At 51.7% G+C, this 12,500-nt stretch overlaps 1 protein-coding gene across 1 annotated transcript; it reads left to right on the top strand.

Annotated features, from left to right (window-relative positions):
• Nucleotides 1–3,335: 3,335 nt before the first annotated feature.
• On the top strand, nt 3,336–12,350 carry LOC149438002 (WD repeat-containing protein 43-like). The gene is made up of 5 exons (XM_089660353.1): nt 3,336–3,588; nt 4,560–4,673; nt 4,823–4,889; nt 6,444–6,496; nt 11,229–12,350. The coding sequence occupies exons 1-5, from the start codon at nt 3,529–3,531 to the stop codon at nt 11,370–11,372; spliced, it is 438 nt and encodes a 145-aa protein (XP_089516479.1). The 5' UTR covers nt 3,336–3,528; the 3' UTR covers nt 11,373–12,350.
• The last annotated feature ends 150 nt before the right edge of the window (nt 12,351–12,500 follow it).

A 12,500-nucleotide genomic window follows, 5' to 3' on the forward strand; every position in this document is an offset into this window, starting at 1 on the left:
AGTTTGAATTGTTTTATGGTTTTCACAGAGAAATAGAATCCATTATTTAACCCCTCGCCTACCGGGCGCTTGTACCCCCTCCCTGCCTACCGGGCGCTTGTACCCCCTCCCTGCCTACCGGGCGCTTGTACCCCCTCCCTGCCTACCGGGCGCTTGTACCCCCTCCCTGCCTACCGGGCGCTTGTACCCCCTTCCTGCCTACCGGGCGCTTGTACCCCCTTCCTGCCTACCGGGCGCTTGTACCCCCTTCCTGCCTACCGGGCGCTTGTACCCCCTTCCTGCCTACCGGGCGCTTGTACCCCCTTCCTGCCTACCGGGCGCTTGTACCCCCTTCCTGCCTACCGGGCGCTTGTACCCCCTTCCTGCCTACCGGGCGCTTGTACCCCCTTCCTGCCTACCGGGCGCTTGTACCCCCTTCCTGCCTACCGGGCGCTTGTACCCCCTCCCTGCCTACCGGGCGCTTGTACCCCTCCCTGCCCAGGCCAATTTTTCAGCTTTCAGCACTGTCGCACTTTGACAATTGTGCGGTCATGCAACGCTGTACCCATATAAAATTTTTAGTTTTTTTTTTTTTTTTTTGAGACGGCTTTCTTTTGGTGGTATTTAATCACCTCAGGGTTTTTATTTTTTGCTAAACAAACCAAAAATGAAAATTTTGAAAAAAAAAATTTTTTTCTTAGTTTTTGTTTTAAAATTTTGTAAAGAAGTGATTTTTCTCCTTCACTGATGTGCGCTAATGAGGCTGCAGTGATGGGCACTGATAGGCGGCACAGGCTGGCGGCTCAGATGAGCACTGGTAGGCGGCATTGACGGACACTAACAAGTGGCACTGCTGGGGCTACACTGATCATCAGTGTAGATGTCCCCCCCTGCGGAATGCCTCGGCTCTCCTCTCCTCTCCCAGTGTGACAGCTCGTCAGAGAAATGCAGATAACCGGCATTTCCCTATTTACATGCGGTCAGCTGTGATTGGACACAGCTGATCACATGACCGAGCTGAAATCTTCGGCTTTTTCCGTCGATCGGTGATCCGCTGTGTCCGAGGGACAAAGCACACCACTGATCGCCGCGCTGTGCGCTCCCTGAGCTGCGCATGCTAAGTTAGAATGGGAGGGCGTCGTATGATCTCCCAGAACGAGAAAACCGCCTTACGCCCGTCATTGCCGTATATTTATAAACTGCCACCCGCCCTGCACTGCCACAGTCAGGCTGTTTAAGTACATGGGCCGGATGGGAAATGGTTCATTTAATTTTCCCAAAAAATTTACACATTCAAAAAACTCGCCATGACTATTAATAAATACCTCGGGCTATCTACTTTCCAAAAAATGGTCATTTTGGGGGGGGGGGGGGTTTGTACTGTCCTGGCGTTTGGGGGGTGATTTTTACTGTCCTAGTGTTAGTACTTCAGGACTGATCAATTTTCACATATATATCTCATAGTTTGTGAACTCTAACTTTCTTACAGGCTGAATATTAAACACTGATTTGGGTTACTTTCATCAACAGAAATGAAGAAAAACATTTTTTTTTTTTTTTTTTCAAAATTTTTTATTTTGTTTAGCAAAGAAGTAAAAAAAAACCCCAGTGGTGATTAACGACCACCAAAAGAGCTTTATTTGTGTGGAAAAGTGTTCTAAATGTCCTATGGCTACGGTGTTGCATGACCGCGCAATTGTCATTCAAGGTGTGACAGCGCTGAAGGGGTGGCTGGTGTAGAAGTGGTCAATGGCCATGACTCTGGAATGAGATGTGGGGACACAACCTCGCCGCTTTATACATTTTCCTGTATTTGGTTACATTTCTGCTTTTATTTGAATGGGTTGTCGGAGGTCACAAGCTGCAGACCTTCACCTGACGTCCAATCAGCCATAAGGAAACCGCTACACCGCGTTCCTAATTCTGCAAATTCTATTTAAGTGTCACAAAGATGAAATGTTTAGTTTTTCAGTGTAACTCATGGATGGCATTGTGTGTCAGGGCTCTTTTGATCTGGGACACCTGTGATAATTAGATTGGCCGGTGAGCCCAATTGAAGGACAAACTCCTAAAGGACGGCGTTCCCCATTATTAAGCAGAGCGCCATTTTCAAGCAATATGGGGAAGAAAAAGGATCTCTGCTGCCGAAAAGAGTGAAATAGTTCGATGCCTTGGACGAGGGATGAAAACATTCGATATTTCAGGAAAACGTCAGCGTGATCATCGCACTATGAAGAGATTTGTGGCTGATTCAGAGCACAGACGGGTTGGTGCAGATAAAGGCACATTGAGGAAGATTTCTGCCAGATCCAGGCATCGGATCCAGAGAGCAGCTGCTAAAATCCCATTACATAGCAGCAAACAGATATTTGAAGCTGCTGGTGCCTCTGGAGTCCCACGGACATCAAGGTGTAGAGTCCTCCAGAGTCCTGCAACTGTGCAGAAACCTTCTATTCGGCCACCACTAACCAATGCTCACAAGCAGAAACGGCTGCATTGGGCAGGAAATATACATGAAGACTCATTTTCAAACAGTCCCGTTCACTGATGAGTGCTGTGCAACCCTGGATGGTCCAGATGGATGGAGTAGTGGATGGTTGGTGGACGGCCACCCTGTTCCAACAAGGCTGCGACGTCAGCAAGGCGGTGGTGGAGTCATGTTTTGGGCCGGAATCATGGGAACAGAGCTGGTCGGCCCCTTTAGAGCCCCCCAAGGTGTAAAGATGACCTCTGCAAAGTATGTGGAGTTTCTGACTGACCACTTTCTTCCCTGGTACAGAAGGAAGAACTATGCTTTCCGTAATAAAATCATCTTCATGCATGACAATGCACCATCTCATGCTGCAAAGAATACCTCCGCATCAATGGCTGCTATGGGGATAAAAGGAGAGAAAGTCATGGTGTGGCCTCCATCCTCCCCTGACATCAATCCTATTGGGAACCTTTGGAGCATCCTCAAGCAAAAGATCTATGAGGGTGGGAGGCAGTTTACATCCAAACAGCAGCTCTGGGAGGCTATTCTGACATCTTGCAAACAAATTCCAGCAGAAACTGTCCAAAAACTCCCAAGTTCAATGGATGCCAGACTTGTGATCTGCTATCAGATAAGGGCTCCTATGTTACAATGTAACGTGACCGCTTCAAATGGTTACAAAGTTACAATGTTGGGAAAAGTTGGATTGAAATAGCTTTTGATTTCAGGAAATTTGCTGCAAACACAACAAATGACAATTTTCAGTTCTTTACAACCTAGAAAGTGTTTGGAAACTTCCTGTGCGGAATAATCCGGAACAAAAATCCTGTTATCATTAGGAGGTTTGTTCAATAAAATGTGAATTGTCCTCTTCTAGTTGTCACCTGAGAATTCTGCCGACTTATTTACATCAATTATTGAGGGAAATGAGGAAATATCATCTGCAGAATCATTTGGAACACGGTTGTAGAGCTCCTGAACACATGAATGGGGAGAGTGCGGTGGCTGCAGGCGGATAGGAAGGTCTGGTCTTGGCCTCCATCTTCTCTAATCTTTGTCTCCTCCTCCTCAGTGCGATGGTGATGGTGCGTTGGATGAAGATGGTCCTCCTCAATCATGCCTCCTATCTGTCCTCGGTAAGTGTCTTTTCTGCCCATTTTTTTTTACACAGCTCTACCAACATGGAGAGCAGACAGGAGAAGGAATGATAGGTTTGCCTAGAATAGCCTCTTACACTGAGGGGGCTGTGTTTTGGCAGGGGGGGGGGGGTCTTGTGTTTTGGCGGGGGGGCCGAAGGGGGGTAATGTGTTTTGGCGGGGGGGGGGCCTTGTGTTTTGGCGGGGGGGCCGAAGGGGGGTCTTGTGTTTTGGCGGGGGGGGGGGGGGGGGGCGGCAAGGAGGGGCTTGTTTGGCAGGGGGGGCGCCAGGGGGTCTTGTGTTTTGGCGGGGGGGCCGAAGGGGGGTCTTGTGTTTTGGTGGGGGGGGGGGGCCTTGTGTTTTGGCGGGGGGGCCGAAGGGGGGTCTTGTGTTTTGGCGGGGGGGGGCAAGGAGGGGCTTGTTTGGCAGGGGGGGCGCCAGGGGATCTTGTGTTTGGCGGAAGGGGTGCCGGGGGGGTCTTGTGTTTGGCGGGAGGGGTGCCGGGGGGGGGGGGGTCTTGTGTTTGGCCGGATCTCTTGTGTTTTTGACGGGGTCTCTTGTGTGTTTGGCGGGGGGGCCGGGGGTCTCTTGTGTGTTTGGCGGGGGGGCCGGGGGTCTCTTGTGTGTTTGGCGGGGGGGCCGGGGGTCTCTTGTGTGTTTGGCGGGGGGGCCGGGGGTCTCTTGTGTGTTTGGCGGGGGGGCCGGGGTCTCTTGTGTGTTTGGCGGGGGGGCCGGGGGTCTCTTGTGTGTTTGGCGGGGGGGCCGGGGGTCTCTTGTGTGTTTGGCGGGGGGGCCGGGGGTCTCTTGTGTGTTTGGCGGGGGGCCGGGGGTCTCTTGTGTGTTTGGCGGGGGGGCCGGGGGTCTCTTGTGTTTGGCGGGGGCCAGGGGGTCTTGGCCCGTCCACATCTTCACACGGGGCCCTTCTGTGTTCCCAGTTTAACCTTCTTGTCCCGGCGGGTTGTGTCTTCCAGTTGCCAGATTTGGCCCCCCAGCTCGGGTCCCTCTATCAGCTCATGGAGACGCGGGTGAAGACTCTGCATAAAATGTCCCGTCTGAATGGAAAGCTTTATCTTCTCGTCACACAGGTGAGATAAAGGGGCTGGAAGTGAGAGGGGCCCCCACCCCCTAATCCCACTTACGGATATTTGATCCATTTTGCAGGCGGTGAGAGGGGGCGGGGTAGGAGAACTGTACAGCGATTGGTTCTCATCTGATCCTTTTTGTTGTGTTCTAGGTGACTGCGTCTGAGATCTCCCAGAGGATACAAACCAATCAGGAGCCCAAAGTGGTGTATGAGGAAGGTGAGGTGATCCATTATCGGGGTGTCCGGTGTAAGGACCAGAACATGCTATTTGGGTTCACGCATGCGGCTGTAGCGGGAGGTACAATGTGCAGTCGGGTGCCATTCTGTGCATGGGATGTGTAGGTGCCGCATGTGACCTGTCAGAGGGGATGATGGGAAAATGTGCAGCAGCTGTATACAGGTATATACTCCTCCTGCGGTCCTTGTGTCCGGGAATATATGCTGCCATAAATGCACTAGAGGGAGACACAGCTTGCAGATCCTCGGGGAGGTGGGAGGAATCCTCTGGAAGGGGGGAGGAATCCTCTGGAAGGGGGGGAGGGGGGAGGAATCCTCCGGGAAGGGGGGGAGGGGGGAGGAATCCTCCGGGAAGGGGGGGAGGGGGGAGGAATCCTCGGGAAGGGGGGAGGAATCCTCGGGGAGGGGGGAGGAATCCTCTGGAAGAGGGGGAGGGGGGAGGAATCCTCTGGAAGAGGGGGAGGGGGGAGGAATCCTCTGGAAGAGGGGGAGGGGGGAGGAATCCTCCGGGAAGGGGGGGGAATCCTCCAGAGGGGGGGGAGGGGGGAGGAATCCTCTGGAAGGGGGGGAGGGGGGAGGAATCCTCCGGGAAGGGGGGGGGGAATCCTCCAGTGGGGGGGAGGGAGAGGAATCCTTGGGGAGGGGGGGAATCCTCCGGGATGGGGGGGGGGAGGAATCCTCCAGAGGGGGGGAGGGGAGAAGAATCCTCGGGAGGGGAGAAGAATCCTCGGGGGGGGGGGGAGGAATCCTCGGGAGGGGAGAGGAATCCTCGGGGGGAGGGGGGGGGAGGAATCCTCGGGAGGGGGGGGAGGAATCCTCCAGAGGGGGGAGGGGAGAGGAATCCTCGGGAGGGGGGGGAGGAATCCTCGGGAGGGGGGGAGGAGTCCTCTGGGAGGGGAGAAGAATCCTCGGGAGGGAGAAGAATCCTCGGGAGGGGGGGGGAATCCTCGGGAGGGGGGGGAGGGGAGAAGAATCCTCGGGAGGGGAGAAGAATCCTCGGGAGGGGAGAGGAATCCTCGGGGAGGGGGGGGGGAATCCTCGGGAGGGGGGGGAGGGGAGAAGAATCCTCGGGAGGGGGGGGGAGGGGAGAAGAATCCTCGGGAGGGGGGGGAGGGGAGAAGAATCCTCGGGAGGGGAGAGGAATCCTTTGGGAGGGGGGGAGGAATCCTCTGGGAGGGGGGGAGGAATCCTCTGGGAGGGGGAAAGGAATCCTCTGGGGGGGGGGGGGGAGGAGTCCTCTGGGGGGGGAGGAGTCTGGAGGGGGAGTGGGGGGGAGAGGAATCCTCCGGAGGGGGGGGGGGTCCTCTGGGGGGGGGGGGGGGGAGTCCGGAGGGGGAGGGGGGGAGAGGAATCCTCCGGGGGGGAGGAGTCCGGAGGGGGGGGAGGAGTCCGGAGGGGGAGGGGGGGGGAGAGGAATCCTCCGGAGGGGGGGGGGGTTAGCACATTTCTTGCATGTCTGTTCTCTGGCGTGTCTCGGAGGGGGGGGGGTCTGTAGACCGCCTTGTAGTAACACATTGCTGTTTGTGTCTCGCAGAGTCTTCAGATGAGGAGTCTGTGGAGGACGAGGAGGAGAATGCCGACTCCGATGTGAGTATGAGATTGTCGGTGTGATTCTTGCATTGTACGGATTCCGGTGAACGCTCGGTGTACGCGGAGCACATAATGTGCCGAGGAAAGGCTCTTGGAAACCACTGAAATGTGACGTTCCAGCAGTTGTGCGCAGTGCAGCTCTGGACTGAAGGAGAGGATTTCAACAAAATCTACATTTTATTTATTTTTACTTTTTCTAGCAGTTTGTGTTTTTTTTTTTCCTACTTGGGCGGGGGAAAGATTCTGATTGTGTAGTACAGGACACATGCGGAGTATTCCTTACCCCTGGGTTATAGGCAGAAGTCGCACAAAATATGATAACGCTCCGAGGTTTGCAGGTGTGAAAGTGACGCCATGTTTGGTGATGAAAGTGGAAGTCATGTAATGCTCTTTTTTCTTCCGCTGTGTGATGAGACACCTAGATAACAGGTGGGAGGCCTCACTTTCTTCATTCACTGCTAGTAATACGGAGTCATGTCAGATCTTACTGAGCTTCAAAGAGGGCAAATTGTTGGTGCCGCTTAGCTGGTGTCTCTGTGACTGAAGTCGCCAGCTGATCTGCCGCGTGGCGAGGTTCAGTATCAACGGTGATGGCGGCATATACAGTTTCTGGAAAACGGCGTCTGGTGAGCATAAGCCCCGCCCACATAGTCACCTGACCAAAATTGACAAAAGGACATTGCGCAGGATTGTAAACCTGGAGTAACTGCAGAGCTCAATCCCAGTCTTCTAGCCCGTGTCCACAAACACTGGAACTCCATCAGCAGAACATTCCCGGGCGAGCTGCGATGGCCGAACCACCAGTGACCGATATTAATGCTCAGAAGAGGAGAGAGCGGTGCACCACCCATAAATGGTGGACTAACAATCATTGGAAGATTAATATGGCCCGATGAATTGAGCTTCACACTGTCCCCAACCACCGGACGTGTTTACGTGTGACCAACACCAACCAAGGCTCACCACCTTGTGCCAACTGTAAAGCATGGTGGCGGCACAATCATGGTTTGGGCAGCCAGATCTTGGTATTCTGCAGGCTCCATCACTGGAAAGGTAGAGTCACTGCCAATGACTGTACAAATTTGGCCAACCATGTGCCCCCCCCTCCCCCCCTCCCCATTTACCAAGATAACGCTCCAATTCACACAGCTGGTGTTGTCAGGTTGTGGTTTGAGGATCATGCAGACAGTCTCGCACCTTCCCTGGGCGCCGGAGTCGCCGGACCTCAATATCAGAACCTCTATGATCCGTTTTGGAGAACGAGGTTCGGCTCGTTTTCCTCCTCCGGCATCTCTGTGAGAAATGGAACGATTTTGCACGAGGAGCCGAATCAGATTCCATTGTCCACCATCCAGGACTTCTATTTGTCATTTTCTCGGAGAATTCAGGCCGACTTTAACCGCTTCCCAACCACGCTATAGCCGAAAGATGGCTGCAGCACAGTTGTCCCGTTATTGGAGGGCGTCCTTGGATGTCCTGCCAGAATGCGCCCCCAGCAGTGCACCCGGCGCTGTCGGTGATTAGGGAAACGGCCAATCACAGCAGATCAGTGTAAATAGAGTTGCCAGTTATTGGTAGAATTTAACGCCAATAACAGGCAAATGTGACAGGAGATCTTCAGTGATAATCAGTGCCGCCGTCAGTGCCCATCATTGCTGTATATCAAGTGTCTCCTCATCAGGGCCCACCAGCGCCGCCTCATCGGTGCTGCCTATCTGTACCCATCAGTGCTGCATACCAGTGCCTCCATCAATGCCTACCAGTGCCTCCACATCAGTGCTGCCTCTCTGATCCCGTCGGTGCTTCATACCAGTGCCTCTACCCATCAGTGGTGCCTCTACCCCATCAGTGGTGCCTCTACCCATCAGTGGTGCCTCTACCCATCAGTGGTGCCTCTACCCATCAGCGGTGCCTCTTACCCATCAGCGGTGCCTCTCTACCCATCAGCGCTGCCTCTCTACCCATCAGCGCTGCCTCTACCCATCAGCGCTGCCTCTCTACCCATCAGCGGTGCCTCTCTACCCATCAGCGGTGCCTCTCTACCCATCAGCGCTGCCTCTCTCTACCCATCAGCGCTGCCTCTCTCTACCCATCAGCGCTGCTCTCTCTACCCATCAGCGCTGCCTCTCTCTACCCATCAGCGCTGCCTCTCTCTACCCATCAGCGCTGCCTCTCTCTACCCATCAGCGCTGCCTCTCTCTACCCATCAGCGCTGCCTCTCTCTACCCATCAGCGCTGCCTCTCTCTACCCATCAGCGCTGCCTCTCTCTACCCATCAGCGCTGCCTCTCTCTACCCATCAGCGCTGCCTCTCTCTACCCATCAGCGCTGCCTCATCAACGCACATCATTGAAGGAGAAACATTACCTGTTTGCAAAATTTTATAATAGAACCTTTTTTTTGTTTTTGTTTTTTTTTTTTTTTTTTTTTTGTTTATAGTGCAAAAATAAAACCCCCCAGTGGCGAGTAAATACCACTAAAAGAAAACTGTGTGAAAAAAAATTATAAAAACTTCATATGGGTACAATGTTGCATGACCACACAATTGTCATTCAGTCTCATACACACGAGACGTTTTTACAGCGGCTGTTTTTGGCTTTTGTCCAATTTTTTTGGTGGCGTCCTAAAGGGATTGACCTCTTACACTCTATGGAGTCACTTCACCCCTTGGCGCCGAGCGTACGCAAAGTAGTGGCCCCACTGGACTGGGCTTTTTTTCTGTGGGGCCACTAATTTAAATTTCTGTCTTTGTGCTGCGCACAGCACTGGGACCAGGATGTCGGTGAGAGCCCCGTTCTAACGATCAGGACCTGGAACTCCTGATTCTGAGTCACATGATCTCTGTGAAAGTATCTGATTGGATATCCGTGATCAGTCACTGTGAAGCCCCGCCCCCCTTGTTTTCTCTGAATGGAGGAGAGAGCTACATTGTATCTGCCCTTTCAGAGAGAAAAAAGTGTTTTTATATTAATATATTTATTTTTTTACAAATACCTAATCAAGGCTTGATCCAGGTTAGTGTCAGGGTCAGGATTTTTTTTTTTAATTTAGTATCGGTGTCAATGGCAGGATAAAAAAAAAATCGAATGCGCACTATATTGTTTGTGGGCCGCAGTACAGGTACAACTAACCTACATATGTGGTATCGCTGCCATCGCCAGGAGCAGGAGACATTATTTTGGGTGGTTCTTTGGTGGTACGTTATGGTTGTAAGAACTATACAACTACATTAAAAAAAAGTTTTTACTGTTTTGGGTCCGTTCTCCTTTTTGATGAGAATAAAAAAAAAAAAATCATGAGATACCCATCACCATTTACCACCAAATGAAAGTCCAATTTGTCCTGAAGAAAGCACAGTATATCCCCCTGGATGTACAAAGCAGTTGTGATGATACGGGCGGTTTTGCGAATGTGACAAAGTTGCAGATTTGTGTTTTGGGCTTTAAAATTAGTGTTACCCCCTCGGTGTGAAGGGGTCAAGTAGTTTACCAAACTGAAGAATCCAAATTAAAATAAAGTTGGAGAGCTGTATTCGGACGCACCTTTGATGTGGTTTTGGATCCCATGTTGGCTCACACTATGTGGGTTTTTAGATGTGGGGTAGTGCAGGTAGTGCAGTGTGTGTGTTTTTGTCTTGGTTATTGGCCAGTTGGGGCCCCTGCTGTCCACATACATCAGAGGGATGACCTCACTGATTGGTCAGCAGGCTGGGGTTGTATTTATGTCCAAGCTACGCTGCGGGACAGTTCCCGGAACCTGATTGATTGTGTCCTTTCTAGGAGGGAGGGGGGGGGGTCTTACAAATCTGAATAGAATTACAAATTGTTTCCCATGTAGATCATTTAGCTGTTTGCCTATTAAAGCCCAGATCAGGCCTATACAGGTTTTCCAGTAGCTGCGAAAATAAAAACAAATTTTGCTGATGTTCTCTCCCTTAATCCAGAGCTGAACCCTGCAGTGATTCCTCTTCACCTCTAGATGTCCTAAGTGGTTTGATTTGATTGATGCTGGGCCCAGGGGATGGGCTTTAAGCGCTGTGGGCCCACCCCTGAGGGGTGCCAGTACAGATCTTTCTGCTTTATTTAGGTCTAGCGAAGAGGATCCTTCTTTTTACATGACATCTGGAAGGTGGAGGTGTTTCCGGAGTTGGGTGGGTGGGCGGTTTCCGGAGTTGGGTGGGTGGGCGGTTTCATGAGTTGGGTGGGTGGGCGGTTTCATGAGTTGGGTGGGTGGGCGGTTTCATGAGTTGGGTGGGCGGGGCGGTTTCATGAGTTGGGTGGGCGGGGCGGTTTCATGAGTTGGGTGGGCGGGGCGGTTTCATGAGTTGGGTGGGCGGGGCGGTTTCATGAGTTGGGTGGGCGGGGCGGTTTCATGAGTTGGGTGGGCGGGGCGGTTTCATGAGTTGGGTGGGCGGGGCGGTTTCATGAGTTGGGTGGGCGGTTTCCGGAGTTGGGCGGGCGGCAGCAGGCAGGCGGTTTCTGGCGGCGGGCGGGCGGCAGGCAGGCAGTTTCTGGCGGCGGGCGGGCGGCAGGCAGGCAGTTTCTGGCGGCGGACGGGCGGCAGGCAGGCAGTTTCTGGCGGCGGACGGGCGGCAGGCAGGCAGTTTCTGGCGGCGGACGGGCGGCAGGCAGGCAGTTTCTGGCGGCGGACGGGCGGCAGGCAGGCAGTTTCTGGCGGCAGGTGGGCTTTAAATTTTAATTTATAAATCTGTAAAAATTCTTTGTTCTCAGGATAATTGGGAAGAGGAGGCGGAGGTAGACGATGAGGATGATGGGGAATCTGAGGAATCGGGAGATTCGGATGAGGACATGAACGTAGACAAAGTGAATGGCGATTCTGATGGAGATCCCGGGAACGAAAGTGAAGAAGAATAGCAGTTTTCCCGTAGGAGGGAAGATTGTCCTTCAATGCCCAGACTGTCCGGCTCTTCACTGTGCAGACTCTCCGCAGCTGTGCTGGAAGATGGGCGACTCCAACAGGATTGGGATCCCAACCCACGGAATGTTTAACCACGTCTGCCTTTTCACCAAGAACCCCATCCGCTCTCCATGTTCTGAACCTCTCAACAACTAGTCGAGCTCATCCTCGGATGTTTCATCCATAACCTTCGGTTAATCTCCATGTACATTTCTGCGGTCATTTTTACCATTTTCTTTTTCTCTCTGCCATGTGACACCCCCACAATTGTGTTCTTGATTTCAGTTGGTTTGTTGGCAGCAAATTGGTAACAAAGAAAATTTACGGGAAATGACGAAATTTCTCGGACATTTCACTGTTGTTCCTCAGCCTCACAGAAAGGAACTGAACAAACTTTTCAAGCAGCCCAAGCCATGAAATATCTTTGATTGGTTCCCAGATGTTTGACGTTGGGTTGAGCCAATCAAACGTGGACTTCAGTCACTGTCCGATCACCACTTCTCCATTATCCAACTATTTAATTTTTTCTTTTTTTTTTTTTCTCTAACGCAAATTTTTACACATAAATCCGTGTCATTGTGTATTTTATTTTTGAAAATGAGAACGTGAGCAGACTTTAATTTTTCTTTTTTCATTTTTAAATTAAGCCTGTACATTTTTGAAAATAGCCATTTATCCTTTCGGTGTAAAATAAACCTTAAAAAAAAAAAAAGGATTTTTTTTTTTTCCCTATAATGCAATTTTTTTTTTCTTCAGCAATTCTGGTTTGATTTTTGTTTTTTTTCAAGGCTGAATTTGTTTTATTTTAAGAAGCAACTGCAGCTGTTTGTATAACCTCCAGGATATAATGTACAGTATATTTGTCTATAAAGCTGTTAATGGCATCGTTAAAAACGCCACCTTTGTAAAGTGAATAAAAAATATAGTTCTCCTTTGCCCTGAGTTGGAGTTTTGTGAAGATCACAAGGTCCTCGTACGTTTGTTGGAATGATCCCGGGTTCACTCTGATGCGGGGCGGAATGAACAGCGTTTTCTGTGTGAATTCCGCATCAGAATCGCACCCCGTTCATGGGAACCGCTGCGGG

Source organism: Staurois parvus, unplaced genomic scaffold (genome assembly GCF_062004578.1).
Source record: "Staurois parvus isolate SC_StPar_1 unplaced genomic scaffold, SC_StPar_1.0 ptg001228l, whole genome shotgun sequence".
In the NCBI taxonomy this organism is placed as follows: Eukaryota; Metazoa; Chordata; class Amphibia; order Anura; family Ranidae; genus Staurois; species Staurois parvus.

Coding starts and splice junctions, on each gene's coding strand:
- LOC149438002 (XM_089660353.1), top strand. CDS start 3,529: ATGGTGATGGTGCGTTGGATGAAGATGGTCCTCCTCAATCATGCCTCC. Junction 3,589..4,559: donor ATGCCTCCTATCTGTCCTCG/GTAAGTGTCTTT, acceptor TGTGTCTTCCAG/TTGCCAGATTTGGCCCCCCA. Junction 6,497..11,228: donor AGGAGAATGCCGACTCCGAT/GTGAGTATGAGA, acceptor CTTTGTTCTCAG/GATAATTGGGAAGAGGAGGC.